At 52.2% G+C, this 21844-nt stretch overlaps 1 protein-coding gene and 2 non-coding genes across 7 annotated transcripts in view; all 3 read left to right on the forward strand.

Annotated features, from left to right (window-relative positions):
* Positions 1-19732, forward strand: part of Trpm2 (transient receptor potential cation channel subfamily M member 2) — a 51631-nt gene extending 31899 nt beyond the window's left edge. For 3 of the 5 annotated variants that reach the window (XM_028860425.2, XM_028860428.2, XM_037199485.1), the window contains 13 exons: positions 3374-3557; positions 4353-4534; positions 4793-4925; positions 8701-8788; positions 9425-9512; positions 10094-10251; positions 11036-11112; positions 11375-11476; positions 14217-14303; positions 15142-15247; positions 16416-16517; positions 17675-17791; positions 18719-19732. In XM_028860425.2, the coding sequence (XP_028716258.1) occupies positions 3374-3557; positions 4353-4534; positions 4793-4925; positions 8701-8788; positions 9425-9512; positions 10094-10251; positions 11036-11112; positions 11375-11476; positions 14217-14303; positions 15142-15247; positions 16416-16517; positions 17675-17791; positions 18719-18865 (1571 nt within the window). In that variant the 3' untranslated portion in view covers positions 18866-19732. The other 2 variants (XM_037199486.1, XM_028860429.2) reach the window with 2 other exon arrangements.
* On the forward strand, positions 15201-15259 carry LOC114685817. The gene has a single exon (XR_003733499.1). It is a non-coding gene; the product is annotated as a Z6 small nucleolar RNA (small nucleolar RNA).
* LOC114685818 lies at positions 16384-16459 on the forward strand. The gene has a single exon (XR_003733500.1). It is a non-coding gene; the product is annotated as a Z6 small nucleolar RNA (small nucleolar RNA).
* Positions 19733-21844: the final 2112 nt, after the last annotated feature.

Genomic DNA, 21844 nt, shown 5'->3' on the forward strand with positions numbered 1-21844 from the left:
GGGGCACAGCTGACCGTCCACAGCATCAGAAGCCACCCCCTTCCCCTCACCCCACTACAGTCAGACATGACTGCTTACTCTGTGGCAGAAAGACAGCTTTTCAGTGTGAGTGTGTGTATCTGTGCCTGTGCGTGAGCTTGTGTGTGCATGTACATGTGTGAGGGTGTGTATCTGAGTATGTATGAGAGTGCAGGTGTGTAAATGTGAGTGTGTGCACAGGTGTGTAAATGTGAGTGTGTGCACATGTGTGTAAGTGCATGTGTGTGCATGTGGACCACCTCAGGTGTCATTTCTTAGGAGTCACCCACCTTGTCTTTTGTTTGTTTGTTTTTACTTTTTCCTTTATTTTTATTTTATGTATATGAATTTGTGTTCACATATATCTGTGCACCATGTGTTTACACTGCCCAAGGAGGTCAGAAGAGGGTGTCAGATCCCCTAAGACTGGAGTTACAGACAGCTGTGAGCCTCCATGTGGTTGCTGGGAATTGAACCCAGGTCCTTTGGAAGAGCAGCCAGTGCTCTTAGCCACTGAGTCATCTTTTCAGTCCCTCATTTTTTGAGACAGGATCACTCATTGCTCTGGAACTTGCCTAGTAGGCTAAGCTAGCTGGGTGGAGTCCCAGGGATCCATCTGTCTCCTCCTTGGCACTGGTATTGGAAGCGTGACCCGTAACATCTGGCTTTTAACATGGGCCCTGGGGACTGAACTCAGTCATGCCGCAGTGCAAGCATTTTACTGATAGCTATTCCCCAGTCTCATGTGGTTTTTAAAACCAGCATCCTTCAGGTAGATTCCCCACATCAGCTACCTACAGAAGGTCCTCACATGCGTGGTGTCTTTCGGAAGCTAGCTTCAGACCCCGTCCCTGCAACAGCCACTGCCCTCCTCCCTCCCTGCATCCTACAAAGCCACCCATCTGCTGCTGTCCACACACATTCGCCCTCCCGGACATGTCGCACATGCTAGACCTAACGTGGCGTAGTCAGCTGTGTCTGTTTCTGTCACCCAGTGTCGTGTTTTCAGGGTTCACCGAGGGGTGTAGTGGTTATCAGCGCTTCATTCCATTTTATTGTATTTCTCTGCATGGATGAGGCACATTTTAATTATTCATAAGCTGTGGCCACTTGCATGCTTCCTAGGCTTTGGCTTCTGTGGCTGCTGCTGCTGCTGCGAACTTACGTGCATGCTGTTGTGCGGGTGTGTTTAACTCTGAGAAATGCCAAAGTGTTCCCACAGAGGCGACTCGTTCCAGTTTCTCCACGCTCACCTCACACTCGTTATGTCAGCAGTGTGTTCTTGTGGTTTTTGATTGGCGTTTCTCTTGTGGCTTCTGCTGAGTCTATCTTCATGTGCTTACTGGACCATTTGTACATCTTCTTAGCAGAAATCTCCATTTCTAGCTTTTGCTCATTCCCCCCTTCCATTATATTTTTATTATTGAGCTTTTAAGACTTTTATCATAGGACTAGTTTGCAATATTTTCTGTTATTACAGAGGTTATCTTTTTTTATTTATGAAAAGACACTTTCTTTGAAGCATAGAATTTTAATGAGGTGCGGTTTGATTTTTAAAATCGTTTGTGCCTCTATGTCACAGTGGAGAAAACATTGCCAAGCCCAAGGCTCAAATGGTTTATGTGTGTGTTTTTCTTGTAAAGGTTTATAGCTTTCGATCTTTCTTTCGGCCTCTGATTCATTTGCAAAAGCTAGCTTTCAGCCTCTCTCTATCCATGATTACTGCTCTCTTTCCCTGTACAGCCACGGATCTACTTTATCTATACACATTAGTATGTGAGAGAAGGGCCGTTCTTGTTTTTTTTTAAATTATTATTTTATATGTATTGGTGTTTGTTTGCACCATGTCTGTGTACCACGCCTGTGCTTAGTGTCCAGGGAGGCCAGAAGAAGGCATCAGATTCCCTGGAACTGGAGTTAGAGGTGGTTGTGACCCACTATGTGGGTGCTGGGAATTGAACCCAGAGCCTCTGGAAGAGCAGCCTAACCTCGGAGCCATCTCTTCAGCCCATTCCTTTTTTTTTTTAAAGACAGGGTCTCATTATATAGCCCTGGCTACCCTGGAGCTTTCGGTGAGTCCCTTGCCTCTGCCTCCCCAGGACTGGCACTGTAGCTGTTCACCACTGTGCTTGGCAAGGGTCGTTCTTTCTCACGTGGCTGTCTATTGTCCCAGCAGCATCAGTATGTCTCCCTGAGCTGTCCTGGCCCCTTATAAAAGTCACCCGATCCTTAATGAAAGCATTCACCTCGGGTCTCCCCTCTTTTTCTGCTGGTGTGTGCATCTGGCCTTGCCCAGCACCTTCCTGCCATGGCTGCTGTGGCTTGTAGTAAGTTCTGAACCTGGGCGTGGTGAGCCCTCTGGCTTTGCTCTTCAGTTTCCAAATTGTTTTGGGGTTTGAATTCCTTGGGTCTACATGAAGTTTGGGGCTTTGGGCTGGAAACAGGCTGTCTCTCTGACCGCTTGGTCCACTGGCTTACCTTAGCCATCCTTCAGTTTCCAATGGCCAGGTCTGGAGCCGTGAAGCTCATTCTGGGTACCGTCCTCCTTTTTGTGTTATTGTTATTTTTTTCTTTTAGTTCTATTATTTTCTTTCTTTCTTTCTTTTTATTTTTTAAAGATTTATTTATTTATTTAATGTATGCAGTGCCCTGTCTGCATGTACACCTGCACGCCAGCACCAGATCTCATTATGGATGGCGGTGAGCCACCATGTGGTTGCTGAGAATTGAACTCAGGACCTCTGGAAAAGCAGCCAGTGCTCTTATACGCTGAGCCATCTCTCCAGCCCCTAATTTATTTTATTTTTAGTGATGTGTATGTGTATGTCTGTGTGAGGGTATGTGTGCATGATAGCGGTGCCCACAGAGGTCAGAAGTGTCTGGTCCCCTGGAGTTGGAGTTACAACAGTGGAGAGCCACCTGAAGTGGGTGCTAGGAATTGAACTTGCATCCCCTGACAAAACAGTTATGTGCTCTCCTCTCTAGCCCCCAGTTATTTCTTTGAAGATCGTTTCCTTCTCATTGAATTTCTGAGGACCAAGACCCATCCACCGATATCTGTAGCCATGAGAAGAGCTTTGAGGGAGGGATGGCTGGGTCCTGGAGTGCAGAGTGCCAACCTGGGAGACAGCTCTGGCTCCAGATTCCCCCTGAATAGCCCACTTCCTGCTTGAGGATGCCCAAGTACAGACAGACCTCTTGTCGGTTTGGACTCTAGCCAGACACCCAGTCCTTAACTCCTGGGATGCAGGTGTCTAAGCCTATGGGGACTGTCAGTGCCCCAGTGGCCAGGGTCCCTGGCGGCCAGTTCCTGGTGACCGACTGCATGTATTTTGTCCCCTCCCACTCCCCACAGGTGTGAATTTCAGCATGGACCAGTGCAGCCCCAATGGCACAGACCCCTACAAGCCCAAGTGTCCCGAGAGCGACTGGACAGGGCAGACGCCCGCCTTCCCTCAGTGGTTGACGGTCACCCTGCTCTGCCTCTACCTGCTCTTTGCCAACATCCTGCTGCTCAACCTGCTCATCGCCATGTTCAAGTGAGTGTGGGCGCACCTGTGCACACTACAAGTACAGAACTTACTACAGCCCCAGGCCTCTCTGGGGCTGGCGTGTGCACAGGCAGGCGAGTGTGTGGGGAGCTCCTGTGGAGCCAGCACAGAACCCGGTCTGTGTCACTGTTCCCAGGGGCCCAGTACCCCCTGTCCACTGACTTCAGGGTCCTAAGACCCACTCCTACGCTGAAAGGGAACAGCTCGGCCATGGGAGGCCCAGCCTGCCCGCAGTGAAATCCCTGAGCCCTTGGCCCTCTTGTCTCTACAGCCAGGTTCCTGGTGGCCGTGACCTTTGGAAGACCCTCCATTATGGTGTGCACAATATATTCTTTTCTCACCAGCTGATTTCGGAGGGGTGCACCTTCTGTTTTAGAGTATTCTAAACATTGAGAACTGCATGTGCTAGTTAGATCTGAGATCAGGGCAGGGGGTGTGGGTAGGATTTGGGTAGACTCTGTCCCTCAGGCAGGAAAAGCTATCTGATAAAGTACCTGAAGTACCCGAGACACCATCCTCTGCTTCTTCAAATTACTAGATACACAGAGAAGCTCTGCGGTGTCCATTGCCCATGCCTAGCCCCTCACAGACGCCATCTTTATTTATTCAGGAGTATAAATCTAAAATCCTTGTGATTTCCTGTCCTCACCCGTTCCCAGAAGCTGGCTGCCTCTTGGCATCTGGCTTACTTCCCGTTCACCTGCTCCGGCTGTGCCAGGCACTTGACCCCAGAATGTTGTGTCCCACAAACATTCTGATACCTATACCTCTGCCTCCTGCCAGCTACACATTCCAGGAAGTGCAGGAACACACAGACCAGATCTGGAAGTTCCAGCGCCATGACCTGATTGAGGAGTACCATGGCCGGCCGCCGGCACCTCCCCCCTTCATCCTCCTCAGCCACCTGCAGCTCTTGATCAAGAGAATTGTCCTGAAGATCCCTGCCAAGCGGCACAAACAGCTCAGTGGGTCCCCCCTGCCCCCCAACACTGCCCCTGCCCCCCAACACTGTACAGTCCCACCGTCCTGGGTGCAGATGCGAGTGTGGGCTTCCTTCCAGAGCCCTGGGCCATCATTAAGCATGCTGACTTTTCATGCTGCTGGGCTTTCCCTGCACCTGGCATGAGCCAGTAGCTCCCTGGGCCTGGATATGGAGTGATGCACCCTTCCCATGGGGCCCTAGGCAGGTCATCAGATCTTTGCTAACCCCATCCTGCCTACAGAGAACAAACTGGAGAAGAATGAGGAGGCAGCCCTCCTGTCCTGGGAGCTCTACCTGAAGGAGAACTACCTACAGAACCAGCAGTACCAGCTCAAACAGCGGCCAGAACAGAGGATCCGGGACATCAGTGAGAAGTACAGAGGCTAGGAGCCCTGGGGGTGCATCCTTAAAGCCATGTCCTGCAGACTCAAAGTGCAGTCCCATGGGGCAGGACCATGCTCAGCTTGTGGGAGAGGAAAGTGGGTGTCATTGTGCCCAGACAAGCAAACAGGGCACCGGATTGTGATGATGATGGCAGTGATGGTGACCATGAAGGTGATGGTGATAATGGTGATGATGTTGATGTGGCATGATGGCAATAGTGACAATGATGTTAGTGCTGGAGGTGATGGCGATGCTGGTGATGACGCTGGTTTTGGTGTTGTGAGTGCTGGAGATGATGGTAACTATAGTGATGATGCTGGTGATGGTGATGATGATGGAGATGAAGGTGTGGAGAGTGCTGAGATGATGGTGGCTAGAGTGATGATGATGATGATGATGATGATGATGATGATGATGATGCTGGAGATGAAGGTGTGGAGAGTGCTGGAGATGATGGGGACTATAGTGATGATGATGATGATGCTGGAGATGAAGGTATGGAGAGTGCTGGAGATGATGGCGACCAGAGTGATGAAGCTGGTGATGGTGATGATAATGCTGGAGATGATGGTGACTAGAGTGATGATGATGATGATGATGATGATGATGATGATGGAGATAAAGGTGTGGAGAGTGCTGGAGATGATGGGGACTATAGTGATGATGATGATGATGATGGAGATGAAGGTGTGGAGAGTGCTGGAGATGATGGGGACTAGAGTGATGATGATGATGATGATGATGATGGAGATGAAGGTGTGGAGAGTGCTGGAGATGATGGGGACTAGAGTGATGATGCTGGTGATGGTGATGATAATGCTGGAGATGATGGGGACTAGAGTGATGATGCTAGAGAGAATGGGTGTTGAGAGTGACAGTGCGGCTCCCAATAGTGCTGGTCGTTATGGTGATGCCGATGGCAACATCAACGGACCTCAGTGAACTAGCTGATGATCAAAGTCCCTTGTGCCTATCGTGATGGGTGAGCTAGACAAAGAGGTACCATTTGCTTGAGTACAATGGCGTCAAGTTGTCCTTGGAATGCCCCCTACTTAGAGCCGTTGCCTACTCAGGGCCTTTCCTGCTTCCCCACTCCCCGTCCGCACCTCTGAACAATTACGAAGGCTGGCAGGTTGACAGGTTTGCTGGTGTGTTGATTGACGGCTTTGTGAGTGCATTGTTTGGTGAGTCTGTCTCAGGTTCATTTGTGGTTTATTGGTGGATTTGGAGATAGGCTTATTGGTTGGTGAATGTATCAACTGATTGCTTGGGGGTGGTACTAGGTACTTTTTGGTAGCTGTGATAAAATACTACGACCAAGGCAACTTGCAGAAGAGTTTATTTTGGCTTACAGGCCCAGAGGGTTAGAATCCACAACAGTGGCAACAGCATGGTGGCAGGTGGCAGGCATTTCAGCAGGAGCAGGAAGCTGAGAGCTCACCTCATTCTTGAACTGGAAGCCAAAAGCAGGGAGAGCAAATCTCAAAACCCATTGGTGACATACTTCCTCTAGCAAGAATAACCTAAACCTTCCCAAACAGGGCCATCGACTGGGACCAAGTGTTCGAATAAACAAGACTGTGGTGGGGGGCATTTCTCATTCAAGCCACCACAGTGGGCTGGGGTAGTATCCAGCTGTCCCTCCACGAGCTACTTGAGAGCAGGGACAGAATCTTACAGTACTTGACCCCCAGAGAAAGCCCAGAGTCAGGCAGAAACTCAGTGAATGCTGTGTGGCTCTTAAGCTATGGGCCCTGGCCTGGCTAGCCTGTGGCACTCTGGGCTGCGTTCTTTGCTGATACCACACTCTCATGATCTTGAAGTTGGGTCAGTAGAGTCAGCATGAGGGTTCTGATGGTGTAGTGTCAAAGTCATGCTGTGGACTGAACATGTGACCTGCTTCTCTACCCTAACCTTTCTTCTTCTTCTTCTTCTTCTTCTTCTTCTTCTTCTTCTTCTTCTTCTTCTTCTTCTTCTTCTTCTTCTTCTTCTTCTTCTTCTTCTCCTCCTCCTCCTCCTCCTCCTCCTCCTCCTCCTCCTCCTCCTCCTCCTTCTCCTCCTCCTCCTCCTCCTCCTCCTCCTCTTCATCCTCCTCCTCCTCCTCTTGATCCTCCTCCTCCTCCTTGTTTTTTTTTTTTTTTTTTTTTTGAGACAGGGTTTCTCTTATGTAGCTTTGGAGCCTTTCCTGGAACTCACTCTGTAGCCCAGGCTGGCCTCGAACTCACAGAGATCTGCCTGCCTCTGCCTCCCGAGTGCTGGGATTAAAGGCGTGTACCACCACTGCCTGGGCTTACCCTAGCCTTTCTTACAAAGAGATGCTGGTTGCTCCACCTTTGCACTGAGGAGGCAAAGACTCAGGAAAGGGACAGAAGTGGAGTAGTACAGTGTCCGCCACTGGTGAACACTATAGCCTGGATTTGGGGGCCTGTCCTGGCAATTTTGTGCTCTCCTGCCTCAAGAAACTAGGCTGACCCTGAAGAAGTCAGTCACATGAGCCCACTCAGCCTTCACCCCAGATTTCTCTCCTTGTAGGAGGCTCAGAATGGACCTGATGTCCAGTTTCCATCTTGGGGCCTGGAGGAAGCTGGGCTTCTCCAGTTATTTCCTGAGGTTGAAAAGGATTATTAAAATAGCAAATTTCCAAGATTATTCCTACAGACATTCTAGGGGGAACAGTAGCTAGTGTGCTAAGACATAACATTTCAGAAATCTCTGGCCCGTTGTCTAGAAACTGTTAACATACTCAGTAGTGCTGCAAAGCATAGAGCGACCGGGAAATGATGAGCAGTCCCTCAGACCTGGTGAGGACCCTGGCTTGGCCACTTTCTCTCTGGGGGTGCAGTGAGGGATCTGAGGCCCAGGGAGGCACCTTGGTGTGTGGTGTGCCAGGGCTTATGGCACTGTGGCTGGGCGAAGTTGATCCCAGATACTCACCCACAGAGTATGGCTGGAGGTTTGGGGGTTTCTGCTGATCTAGATGGTTCCCGTGTGTCACTGTGACTGAATCATGGGGGTCCAAACATGCTGTAAATATCACCCTCACATGTTCACAAAGTTGTCTTGGAAAAAAAAAGGCAGGGGCACCAGAGTGTCATTTGTGGAGTGAAGCAATGCCATGCATGGGGAAGTAGACGCCAGCACACTCAGTGTGGTCCTTAGCTTCCCTTTCCCGAATGACTGTTCAAATTGGGTCACATCCCCAGAAACACCGATCAGATGTTACAGTGTGGCTCATTTTATTATAAGAGGATGCTGCTAGCAGTCGGCACTTCAAGTGGGAGGAAATAAAGGACTCCCTGGGCAGGCCTTGACTGGATGGTAGTTTAAAAACAGCTGGCCACAGTGGGGGAGTGGGCGGGGCTTCTGGTTCAAACTAAACATTTCCCAACAGCCCCAGTGCCCCACCGGCACTCAGCATCACCACAAGCTTTGTGGTCTGAGACAGCATTCAGAGCTCATGGCCCAGCACCAGGGGGCAAATCTGTGCAAGTGGGTGACTGTGAATGCAGTCACCTCTCCCAGCTGACATCTCTGAAAGCCCATTGAGCTGTCCACCTGAGCCTGGGCTGCCCTTCTGCTGGGGCAGCTTTATTTTAAGGTAGAGATGCATGTTGTAGAGACTTTCAAATCACAGACAGTATTGAAGTGAGAGTCAGCGGGATGCTACGCTTGAGCTATTGGGTTTGCTGGGGCTGTCTGCGATTTGTATCGTATTTTTATATAATTGGCAGGGTCCCTAAAGCCTGTCTATTTATCCTCTATCAGAGTGGACACCATGGTGGATCTGCTGGACATGGACCGTGTGAAGAGGTCGGGCTCCATGGAGCAGAGGCTGGTCTCCCTGGAGGAACAGGTAGGTTGGCAGTCGGGACCTGGTGGGGCATTTTGTTGTGTGGTGATGCTGAGACCAAGAACTTTGGGGAAAGATGCAGAAATGGAGGTCTGAGAGAGAGAGAGGGGAAAGGAGAGAGTGAGCGAGCAAGCGAGTGAGTGATTGAGAGAGAGAGAGAGAGAGAGAGACAGACAGACAGACAGACACACACACACACACACGCACGCACGCACGCACGCACGCACGCATGCGCACATACACACACACACACACACACACACACACACACACTCAGAGAATTATCCATTGGAAGGAGCACCTTCTTTATTCCCTATTAAATTCTACCCAAGCGTTTTGCCCTGGGCCCCCTGCAGGTTTGAACAGTGAGGCACCCACATCAGTACACAGTCCTGGCAATCCCAGCATCCACATGGCTGCCTTCTCTATTCAAGGCCACCTCTGAGACACTAATGTCTTGGGACTATGTCTTAAATTTCACCGAGGCCAGAGGGCCAACCTCAAGTTCTCCTTTGAGGCGACATGGCCCAACAGGGTGCCTGGGTCCCTTGGGGAGTGAGGCCAGTCCTCTAGGTCATAAGCCACATGTAATGTGGACCACAGATGTCAATCTGGTCTTTCTTGGGATATGCCATCCAGGTAGCTCAGACGGCCAGAGCTTTGCACTGGATCGTGACAACCCTGAAGGACAGTGGCTTTGGCTCAGAGGCAGGTGTGCTGACCCTGGGTGAGTAGATGGTCTCTTAGTAACTTTCACCAATAGTCTGTGTGGTTTTGAGTCTGGGGGATGGGTTAGCAAGAGAGGCAGTTATAGGGATTTTGGCTGTAGTTATCTCGATGCCCTATGGGGCCAGCTCTCACCTCTGCCTATGAGCTGAGCAGGTCTCTCCTGGCTTTAGCAGTTACTGGATTCCTGGGGGCAGTACGCCATGCCTCCTTGACCTCCTTCCACACAGCTTGCTGCAGAGTTGGGGGCAGGGAATAGTTCTAGGTGACTGAGACTGTCATGTTAACCGAGGCATAGAAAGCAAAGTCTGTTTCCCTAAATGTGCAGCTAGTCAGAAAATAGACGTGAATGGGTCTTCCTTAGGTGTGACTGGCCCGTAGGAAGCAAACTTGCCCCCATTAATTGGACAGACCCTGTCACAGCCTGTGATGTTAGCTCACTGCTGAGACATTTAAGCGTGGCTTCAGTGGCAGGTGTCTGCTAGGCAATGCCGACCTAGCTTTTTGTCCTTCTGTGGCTGAGATTCCTGGGATGGGAAGCGGGGTCTCAGGGCTGGTGCTCAAACATGTGTCTGTTTCCAGCATCCCAAAGGACCTTCGATGAGCCAGATGCTGAACTGAACATCAGGAGGAAAGCGGAGGAGCCAGGAGATGGTTACCATGTGAACGCCCGGCACCTCCTCTACCCCAATGCCCGCATCATGCGCTTCCCTGTGCCCAATGAGAAGGTGCCCTGGGAGGTGAGTATAACTCTCTTAGGTGAACCAATGCAGGAGGGGCTTGGCTCTGGAGGAGGAGAAGAGGTGCCCCCCCCCCGCCGTGTTCATAGTGGCCTCTACCCATTACAGCCTCTCTGGTCATCTGAGCATTCGGCAGAGGAGGAAACTAAGCAAGGCATGCAGAGATTAAATCACATGAGCCTTACTACCAAAATGTGGAAGGGCCTGGTGAGGCGATCTGGCCTCACAGAGTCATGGCCCAGGGCTGCTTCTGTAGCTCCTCACATGCTCCGGCCTCATCCTATCCATCTTGTTCTTGACTCTTTGGTTCCCAGTGAACAACTACCACCACCCCCTTTGAGTGACAGGCATAAAAGAGAAACCTATACACAGAGACAGGGATAATGGCAACTACTTGCCATTCCAGCCTCCAGGGTTTTCTCTCAGTTCATCTGCAACATTCTAGACTGGAGCTCCCTCCTTACTTTCTCTGCTGTATGGAATTCTTTTTATCTCCAGGGGCCCATGTACCCTCTGTCCCATCCCTGGAAGGGTTCACACCATCCATAGCAATGCTTGGGCTGGTCCCATTGGAGTGTTCATCTGGAATTCTTCTCAGCTCTCCCAGGGCCGAGAGATGCCCATGCACACTTGGATGTTTGGTCTTGGTTGGGTAGTGGCCTTGGCTGTAGCTGCTCTTGGGCCCATTTGTACTACCCCCCCACCCCACCCCCACTCCCACCCCCCGCCTTGCTTGCCTGGAAGTCAAGCAAAACTCTGAGGAAGCTCATGTGCTTTGTTGTAGGCGGAGTTTCTGATCTACGACCCCCCATTTTACACAGCTGAGAAGAAAGACGTGGCCCTCACAGATCCTGTGGGAGAGTGAGTGGCCCTTTCTCCAGAGAGACCCCAGAATTCACCTGGGGTAGGCCCGGGCAGGCTCTGCTTCATCCGCCCCAGAGACCCAAGGGCACAACTCATCCTGACAACGGACATGACCTGCGGCCAAAGGCCCCTCTCTAAGGAAAGGCCCGTGGTCACAGAATTGGGGTTACTAGTAGAGGCTGAGCCCCCCTGTCCCTCTGTGTCTCTGCTCTGCCATAACCCCCCTCTTATTGGGACACGTCCTCTGTCTTGCCCCCAGCATGGCAGAACCTCTGTCGAAGATCAGTTACAATGTTGTGGATGGGCCAACGGACCGTCGTAGCTTCCATGGAGCCTATGTGGTCGAGAATGGGCTCCCTTTGTGAGTATGCCCAGCCTTAGCCGGCGTTAGTAAGCTGGCCTGTGGGGTGAATTCACCGCTGAGCGAGCTGGCATTTCTTTCTGGTAAAAGAAAACAAGAGAAAAAGAAACTCAACTTGTGCCATTTCCTCAGAGGCCGCTCAAGCTACAAAGCCTTTCTTTGTATCTTTCCCAAGAAGGCACCTGTATCACCCTAGCAGGGTCCCAGGTGCGTGGGTCTATTGGTACCTGGGGACTTTGACTCATGGTTGGTAAGGTGGGGACCACAGTCAGGTGCGAGGAGAGCATTCTGCTGCTGGAGTGCGTGGCTGGGGGGGCCCACATTAGGGATGGTAACCCTGCCCAGCATCTATGATGGACCGACCACTTATATGAAGACAGTAAGAGACCCATAAACACCACTGTGCTTCCAGATGGGATGTGGCCAGCAGGGGGAGCAGTGGAGCGGAGGACGCTGCGAGGGGGGGGGCTGAGGGAAGTGGGAGGTGGGAGGCAGGCAGTTTGGGGGGAATACAGAGAGTGGATTATTGTCCCTAGAGCCAGAGGTTGGAGCAGCAGGGGAGAGGCAGCATGAAACAGACCAGGGCTCTAGCCGCGGTGTTCTCATGATGGGTCCGTGATGGATGGGGCGAAGGATGCTTGGGAAGGAATGTCAGTTGTGGGACGAGTGACCGCCATGCTGGGATGACGGGTGAATGCCTGCTGTCATGACAGCTGTGTAGAAACAGACGAGCAGGAGGGACCTGACAGGGCTCAGGGTGCTCCTGCGTGTTTGTGCACATGTAGACAGAGGGGTTGGGTCTCCTCGATCATTCTCCAACTTACTTTTTGGAGGCAGGGTCTCTCAATGAGACCGGAGCTCCGCAGTTGGTTAAACTGGCTGGTCAGCGATCCTCCTGTCTCTGCCACCCCTGGGAGGACAGGTGTGTTCTTCCACACTCACCTTTTTTTACGTGAGTTCCGAAGATTTGAACTTAGGTCCTCCTGCTTGCTTGGCCAACACGTTTCCTAATGAGTCATCTCCCAACCCCAATAATTTTTATACAATAACATACTTATGTAGTTAGGACTCAAACTGGTTTTTTTAAATTATATTTTCCTGGATATAGTTTCCAGGAAATCATTGGCTATGTCTGTTTTATGTCACTTATAATAGAATACTGAGGAGTAAGTAGGTTATGAAAAAAAAAAAAGGCTGATTTTGGCTCATGGTTCTGGCCCGAGGTCAAGGGCTTGCATCCAATGATGCCTTCTTGCTGATGGAGGCAGAGGAGGTGCAGGATGTCACACGGCTAGGATTGTCTGTGTGAGCAATCACTTCCTGAAGGCCCCACCTGACCCCAGCGCCCCACGTATCTAACGCTAGGGTGGATCTGACGTGAGCTTTGGTGGGGACAAGTGCGGATGAGCAGGATATGATGCATCATCCTCTTCTCTTCTACACAGTAGTGGTTGGAGTGAGTGTTCCCCACTTGAGGCGCACTGCTGAAGTGTGGGGGAGCAGGGCTCGTCTAAGGCAGAGGAGGTGCTGGGTCAGTCAGCTTTCCATCATTACAAAACACCTAGGACAACTAGCTAAGAAATAAAGAAATGCCACGGTGGCCTCAGTTTGAAAGCCTTTAGTACAGATCCAAGGTGGCCCTGGTGGCCCTGTGGGGAGGGAACCCCGTCATGGCAGGGCATGTGGGGTGGAGAGTGCTGCTCACCTCAGGGCGGGGAAACAAAGGAGAAGAAAAGGAAGCTGGGGTTCCCTTGTCACCTTAAAGGGCATCCCAGTGACCGAAAGCCTCCCGCCAGGCCTCACCTCCAAAGGGCTCCACCTCCCAATAGCTCCAAGCCAGTACCAACCCATTGGGTGGAGTGGGAACACCAGGACCTCAACTGAGCAGTTAGAGATGGGCGAGAGAAGAGAGGGAGGGTGTCAGGGGCATTAGGAGCTGCCAAAGGAAGCAGAGCCCGTCCACAGGTGGCAGATGTGGAGTGGGGGGCTGGGAGGGTCATATGTGGAGGAGGCTGCCCACGTCCTTTGGCGGTACAGGGGTGTGTCTCTCTCTGTTTTGTGTTGAAGTCATAAGGCCCACCATTTTTTTTTAAAGATTTATTTATTTATTATATATACTGCCTGCATAAGTGTTCTGCCTGCATGTATGCCTAAACACCAGAAGAGGGCACCAGATCTCATTACAGATGGTTATGAGCCACCATATAGTTGCTGGGAATTGAACTCAGGACCTCCAGAAGAGCAGTCAGTGCTCTTAACCTCTGAGCCATCTCTCCAGCCCACCCACCAATTCTTAGACCTGATTTGGAAAGGGGTCTGGTGGGATGAGAGGAGGGGAGAGATCCTGGCACAGTGAGAAGCTCCTGTTCTGCCTGTAATTAGCACTGCGTACTCCAGGAGTGCAGTGAGTCCTTGAATCCACAGACTGGTCCCTTCAGCCTGGCTTCAAGTGTAGTTACCCATTTGTGACCACAAGCACCAGAGATAGGTCTCTGGGTGTTTAACCCTCTCTGTGAAGGAGGGCTGGCTGGGGTGGTTGCACACTGACCAGAAAGCCTGGCTTCACTCTGTGGAGATCTCAGAGGGGCCAGGACAGGTTGGCAGGAGCTGGCACACGATCCCTGTTATGCCCATTGTGACTTGGCCCCCCACCTGCCCATGTCCCTGCTCAGTTTTCCCCCTAGGGCTGTCCTAATCTCTCTATCAAGTATAAAGGCTAAGCGAATCCTTTCTAACCTAGGAACCCCATGGGCCGTACGGGGTTGCGTGGACGAGGGAGCCTCAGCTGGTTTGGACCCAACCACACACTGCAGCCGGTGGTTACTCGGTGAGTCCCGTGTCTGGCTGGCATCAGCACCTGAGTTCCAAAGACCCCACCCCCCACCCCCACGTGTTCTGAGAACCTAGAGAATGGCCTTGGTACTCGATACTTTGTGGAAGTCTGTGTGGAAGAACACAGACACATGCCCTGTGCCCCACCCTCTTTGAGAAAGCCTAGCCTACCACCCCTTTTCCCCTGAAGGCTGCTGAAGTTTCTTAGGGTGCCTCCTTAGCCCTGATAGAGGGCTGATTAAAAAACTATCTAGAGCTTCTACTAAAGAGAAAAAGTTACGGAAATTACAAAAAGCAAAACAAAACCAAACCCACCCACAATCCCGCTGAAATGTTAAGATCTGGGAGTTTTCCTACCAGGGGATCTGTACCTATCCACACTCTTACACAGCCTTGTGTGCACATCCACGTGTTCCCCTCTCAAGCCTTTTAACCACATGATCTTCTGACCCTGGGTCCCACCTACCTTCTGGGCGGGTTCTGACTGGCTGCACTTGGGGAATCCCCTGGGGGGGGGGTCTTAGCCCAGGCTGTGTGGAGCCAACAAGGCACTGGGCTCTCTCAGGGCCAGAGAGCTGTGACTTTGGACAACTGGGTCAGAGGCTGGGATGGACTTCCTCCCTGTGACTTCTGTCTCTATTCTGCCTGGGGATTAGGTGCTTAGGGAAGAAGATGGATGGGGGCAGAGAGGGGAGAGGAGAACGGGGTGGGGGTGGGGGCTGTGAGGGAGGCAGCAGTAAGTCTGATGCCGCCTCCGGGCCTAGCCAGTCCCTGCAGCTGCTCCGCACAAGGGCACCTGTGGCCCTGCAGGTGTAAGTGGGTCCCCCATGTAGGTGGAAGAGGAACCAGGGCGGAGCCATCTGCCGGAAGAGCGTCAGAAAGATGCTGGAGGTGCTGGTGATGAAGCTGCCCCACTCCGAGCACTGGGCCTTGCCGGGGGTAAGCCAGGCACTGTCTCTGTCCATCCCACTCACTGCCTGAATACCAGCCACCCACAGTCACTGGCAGGGACAGGGACAGGCCCCGCCTCCCATTGCCATGGGTGAGCCGACAGGGTGCAGTGTCTCTCAGGAGCTCCCTCCCTGGCTTCCTCACAGGCTCACCGTCTAGTGTATCCCAGACCAGGCTGCCCTGGGTGGCAGAGCTCAGTACTGGGACAACTCACAATGACTTAGACATGGGTTGCCTCTCCCGTCAGATTCTGAGTTGAGCCCTAAAGGCAGAGGGTGCTGTTTAAGGGTTAACGGTGGGGTGTTGCACAGGCCTTTGCCTCAGGAACGGTAGCTGGTTGTGAGACTGAAGTTGAATGGGCACGGCAGAGGCCCTTTGGTAATGACAGAATTGGGGTGCAGAGGCCCCGGGCCATTCATGCCCATGTGACTCCATATTGCTCATTTTCTTCCCAGATCAGCTTGTCCTGCCCCGTCACCTCCAGGCCCAGCTTAGAGCAGGGGTCAGAGAGCCTTGTCCTGTCAGGAGGATCAAGTCTAGCCTGACTCTGGCTGTGGCACACAGCATCTATAATGTAGCCCATCTGGCAAGGCCTCTCCTCTGTCCCGATTCCCTGGGTCTGTGGTTTTCTCCAACTCAACAAAAAGCGGTCCTGCTCTTGAGACTTCTGTCTATCCCCATGTCCCTGTAGTGGTATGGGGCAGTGGCGTCAACCAGGGTCGTCAGGCGAGAGGCTGAATTGCAGCGCCAGGACAGCATCCAGGTTTTCTGGGTGCTGATAGCCTAGCAACAGGGACCAGGCAGGAGGGACTGAGGACAAGCCCACAATGAGGGTACAGCGCCTGTCCCTCTCTGGTGCCAGCATGGTGGGCGGTGGTGGGAGGTTTGGTGGCCTTTATGGAGTCACAGCGGCTGCCCCTGCTCCTCTTTCGCTCCTGCGCAGGCTGTGGACTGCTGCTGACGCGGATGGTGGGTCTGGGTAGTGTCACACAGCCAGAGAGCTGACTCTTGACTGACAGACACTGCCGCCTTCAGCTTTCCAGGGGGCTGGCTGGCTGCCTACCCTGGGCAGGTGGCCAGAGGAGATGGGCTCCTGGGTTGTCCGGGATCCAGCTTGCATGCCTTGCTGACTGGCCTCCGTCTCCCCTCTGCCCAGGGATCTCGGGAACCGGGGGAGATGTTGCCACGGAAGCTGAAGCGGGTCCTCCGGCAAGAGTTCTGGGTGCCCTTTGAGACCTTGCTGGTGCAAGGTACAGAGGTAGGGCCCACTCCCTGAGCACTGAGCCCTGTGTATTGAGCCCCTGCATGCCTGGAATCCTTAGGCAGGGCTCTGATGCCTACTTCTTTATAGGACCCTCCACCCTCCTTAGCCAGACTCTCTGCACACAGATATGTGCGTTCCTGATGGACTGGGGCCATGAGCAGTCTATGACCTGCTTTTTCTCAGCAGCTGAGATGCTGTAATAGTCCAGATTTACAAGTTCATCTCCGTGTCCGTCGGGACTAATGTATTGCCGCCTATACTGTGACCAGTGTCAACAGCCCTCTGGGGGTGGTCCAGCTGTTCTGTGTCTAAGAAACAGGAGTGGTGGCTGGTGACACCCGCTGTTTCCTAAGAAGTCCCACAGTATTGGATGGTATCATCAGCACAGTGCCTCCCTGGACACCACTGCCTTCTCTCTTACAATTTAAAACGTAATTTCTTTTCTTACCAGAGTAAAATTCATATCACATGAATCTGGAGTAACTCCATGGATAAACATGGACACCCAGCAACGAGGCTGGAATGCCTGCACCTCACCCTCTTTGAGAAAGCCCAGGCTATCCCCCTTCCCCTGGAGGCTGTTTAAGTTTCCTGGGATCTCTCCTTAGCCCCTCTAGGGGGCTGACAGAGACTTCATCTAGAATGAGCAATTCCCTCACATTGATAAACTGCTAACACTCTGTGGCCACCATCCCTATCTAGTTCCAACATCTCATCACCCCAAAAGAAGCCCCTGTGCCCTGGGGTAGCCATCTACCTTTATCTCTAGGATTGCTGTTCTGAACTCTCGTTTTGAGTGTGGTGTATAGCAGTGACTTTTGCTGTCTGGGTTCTCCCTGAGCAGAATCCTTGAGGATGAGCCTCTGGATTCCCAGTGCAGGCAGCAGCGTCCTATGCTTGACTTGTGTCAGAGACTAGTCGTGGGGTCAGGAGGTTGTGGGGCCTGAGACTGGTCAGGAAGAAAGCATGTACTGGGCAGTCTCAATCATGGGGAGGCATGGGGAGGCAGGTCAGGGGCTGAACAGGATGGCTAGCCATGTTCAGACCCTGCCCCAGGAGGCACTGTGGATCTGAGCTCTTCCATGGTGGCCTGGGGAGTCAGGGCCCCATCACTGGGGGCCTGATAACTTACCCCCTGTCCTGGCCTCCAGGTGTACAAAGGGTATGTGGATGACCCAAGGAACACAGACAATGCCTGGATTGAGACAGTGGCCATCAGCATCCATTTCCAGGGCCAGAATGATGTGGAGCTGAAGAGTCTGGAAGAGGTATGAGGCCAGCCTCCAGGTGCTGATGCTCTGGACACATCTCAGGGCCTTCTCAGTAGTTGGTCTGCCTGGGGGTCTTGGCAGAGCTGCCCATGGGTAGGGAGCTGAGGCAGGTGCTCATCACAGAGGGACCAAAGGGGCACCAGGGAGAGGCAGTAGGAGCCTGTACTCAGGTGGTTTGGTGAGGAGATACATTAGTTATTTTTCTGTGTATTAGTTATATTGCTGTGACCAAATACTTGAGAAAAAGCAATGTAAGGGTTAGAGTCTACCTTGGCTCGCAGTGACCATGGCTGGGAAAGTCACGGCAGCAGGAGCATGGACCAGCTGGTCACATTGCATCTGTGGTCAGGAAGTAGGATGCTGGTCCTCAGCTCAACCTCCCCTTTTTATGTATCCCAGGACCTCATCTCAGGGAACGGTGCCATCCACATCCAGAGAGGTTCTTACCCTCCCCCTTTAGTTAATCCAATCTAGACATCCTCTCATGGACTTGCCTGGGGATCTGTCTCCGAGGTGATTCTGGATCTTGTCAAGTTGACAGTCAATATTAACCGCCACAGGAGGACCATGTCCAGAGAGGCTGGCATGGCCTCTTCTACTCCCTGTGCCCTCTTTACAGGACATTTGTCCACTGGCACTGAGAGCAGTTCCTTCCCACTGCTGATTTAGAACCAGGGTGGGAGAGTCCCACCCTGTGAAATCCAGGTTGTCCTGGCAGGCTAAAGGCCTCTGAGTAAGGTCACATCTCCTTCATTCATTTTAGCCTCTGGTGCCCAGCAGGGCCAGCTCAGGCACCCAGAGCAGGTGATCTTGTGTCATACAGTAAAGCTGGCTATGGGTAGGAGGTAATATTATAGGCTGTGCTGGCCCCTGCCGCCTGAGGACTCAGGTTGCTGGGTGGACACAGGCTGTTTGTCCTTGCAGAACCTGCGCACCCACGACCCAAAGGAGTCAACCCGCGGCCTGCAGATGTCTACTGAATGGCAGGTGGTGGATCGGCGCATCCCCCTGTACGCAAACCACAAGACCATCCTCCAAAAGGTGGCCTCGCTGTTTGGAGCTCACTTCTGACTGTGGCTTCTGGTGGAACTAGCTCCAGGGGCAGGCATGGCTAGCCACCAATGTTCCCCAGCACCACTTGGGCTGCTTTACCTTGGTCTAGGTGGCAGACTAGGGTACTGGGTTGGGGTGGTAGGTAGTGGTGCTGGGTTGGGGTGACCACAGGATCTTAACAAGTCCCCAGAGGTGCTGTCCTGAAAGCCACCTCTGCCACAACAGGATTACGGATGAGGACAGAGTGTATTCAGCGGCTCCCGGTGCCTGTGTCCTCAGGTACCACTGCCTTGACCTTGGCTTTATGGGGCCCTGTCCAGCCAGATGCTGCCACTATCCATAATCCTGACTGGAAGAGCTACCTCTGGGGCAGGTGCTATCTCCTGGAGGGACTTCTGTCCTCATTGTGGGAGCCTTCTACCCTAGGCAGAAGGCAGATAGAGGCTGGATCTCCTTCAGGAAGAGACACTGTCCTTATGATTCCTGGCCGGTGCTGGGTCACAGGCACTGGGGAGGCAGTGAGGACTTTGAGATAAATGATTGTCATCCCTAGACTTTAGAAAGCACTCAAGCAGGGCATCCCCCAGCTCCAGCTGACCTGCTAGATACAGGAAGTATCAGAAGAAGACAGTGCATCCTGTCACGGCCTCTAGAGGAATGTACCATTCTCTGACAGGGTGACCTATGACTCAGGGATTGGTACTGACTACAAGACCAACTATGCAGCCAGGGTAGGGGTGGGCAATGCTGAGGTTTAATGGTATGGGACAATAAAGGACTGGTATGATCAGTCTATCTAAAAATTAATCTTTCTGGGCAGTGGTGGCGCACGCCTTTAATCCCAGAGTTTGGGAGGCAGAGCCAGGTAGATCTCTGTGAGTTTGAGGCCAGCCTGGGCTACAGAGCGAGTTTCAGGACAGGCTCCAAAGCCACACAGAGAAACCCTGCTCGAAAACAAACAAACAAACAAACAAAAAAAGATAAATAAAATAAAAAAATAAAAATTAATCTCGAAAAAGCCCAGGACTCAACTTGGACCACCGGGAACAAAGGAAAGCATGTGAACTCTGGGGTGCGTGCGCGGAGGGGGTGGGATGGGCACAGGGCCTCTCCCAGTAGACTGGAGGACACATCCTGAGCTGGCATGAACCCGTGGAGGCAGCCTGGTTCCCAGGAAAGAAGCCTAGATGCCCAGAAGGAGGTGGTCTGATTGACATTTCCTGCCAAGCAACACAAGTCTTGGGTCTCTGGGAAGCAACAGGTAGCCCAGTGAGGGCGACCGCATGGCTCCAACCTGAGAGGACACAGTCCTGGGGGTGGGGGTGTCCTTTTCCCAGTTCAGTCTTCAAAACAATGCAGCAAGTCAGGAAGTCTGGAGGATTCAGGAAGCCCTGGAGATCCAGGAATCCTGGGAGATCTAGGAATTCTGGGAGAAACAAGGATTCCAGCGGTACAAAGGAGGAGGCTCTGTCTGGCCCACGCTGTTGAGAACACGTATCTTAAAAATGACTGGCTCTGCCCTGGCTGTGTCCCTGTGTCCTGAGATTGAGCCATTGCACGTGCTGATGGCATGATGGCACAAGGCTGGGTGTGGAGCAAGCGTATGGGAGCAGAACAAACCAATCACATGTCCACCAGCTGAGAGATGCAGGCCATTGTTCCCTTCAAGGGTACCTCCACAATGACCTGAGATCCCCCCTTCCCCATTGAGTCCCACCTCTCAAAGGTTCCACCTCCTTCCAGAAGTACCATGCTAGGGACCAAGCCTCCAATGTTCAAGTTATGGGCCCAAATGCTTAGTCCAACGCAGGAGATGAGGAAACAAAGATGTGTTGAGGGGTTGCTTAGAGCCCTTCTCCCTCCCAGTCATCCTTTAAACCAAGACAGCCCTGCCAGGAGACACCAGAGGCCAACCAGCTGCAGTCTAGCTGCAATGCTGACTCAGTTTCTCTGGATTTCCCATAGCCGTCTTTTGTCTTAGGAGCCCATCGCACTGAGGTAGACCAGTTGTCACTGACTGCTTAGCTTTCTCCATCTGCATCAGTGATGCAGACTTCTGCTGTCTGTAGTGATCTTTTCATCCCTGAGCACTCTGTCATTCTGGACAGTGTGGTTGAGCATGTCTGCTGTCTTCTCACAGCTGCATGAAGGGAGTCACTGGGCAGGACATCACCAGAGCAGGCCTTGTATGCTTCGATGGGTAGCTACCGTCTGTCTGATCACTAAAGACATATCCCCTGTGTGATGACTAATCATTATAAACTTGGCCGGACTTAGAATCATCTAGAAGACTGAAGAACAACTCTAGACATGTTTGTGAGAGTGTTTCTAGAGGAGTTTAAATGAGACAGGAAGACCCACCTCATTTAAATGGGTAAAGGTGACACCATCCCATGGGCTGGGGGCTTAGGTGGAATAACAGAGGAGGAAGGAAAAAGGCGGCTGAATGCCATCAGTCAGTCATTTTGCTTCCTGGTCCTCTAAGATGGGAGTAAGCGAGTCTTGAGCAAATCCTGCCTTCCGGGCTGTGGACGGGCACCTGCTGTCTTCCCCACCAGGACAGCAGCCTCACACTATTAACCAGAACAAATCCTCCTGTAAGTCGCTTGTCAAACTGTTCAGCAATGGGAAGAGCAACCAGCACAGCTGGCCACACAGATGCACTTTCTCCGCTGTAGAGTTATTGTTTTTTCCCTCTGGAGTTGATTGGTTTCGAGCGCTGCATCGACACTGTGGGACCCCAAAGGAAGTGGCTTGAAATGGAAAGTCCCCTTATGTGATGAGGAAGGATGGATGGGAACGTCCTACCCTCACTCGACCAAAAGGAAGCTGGCCTGGCTGTATTAACAGAAGACAGGGGGGATTTCTAGGGATCCACAGGACCAATTCACAGCGACAGTAGGGTCAGTTAGTCAAGAATACACAGGGTCACAACATGAGGGTTCAACATGAGTGGAGCAGACACTGGGGGGTCTGGGGAGACAGTTCGGTTGGTAA

Source organism: Peromyscus leucopus, chromosome 16_21 (assembly GCF_004664715.2).
Source record: "Peromyscus leucopus breed LL Stock chromosome 16_21, UCI_PerLeu_2.1, whole genome shotgun sequence".
In the NCBI taxonomy this organism is placed as follows: domain Eukaryota; kingdom Metazoa; phylum Chordata; class Mammalia; order Rodentia; family Cricetidae; genus Peromyscus; species Peromyscus leucopus.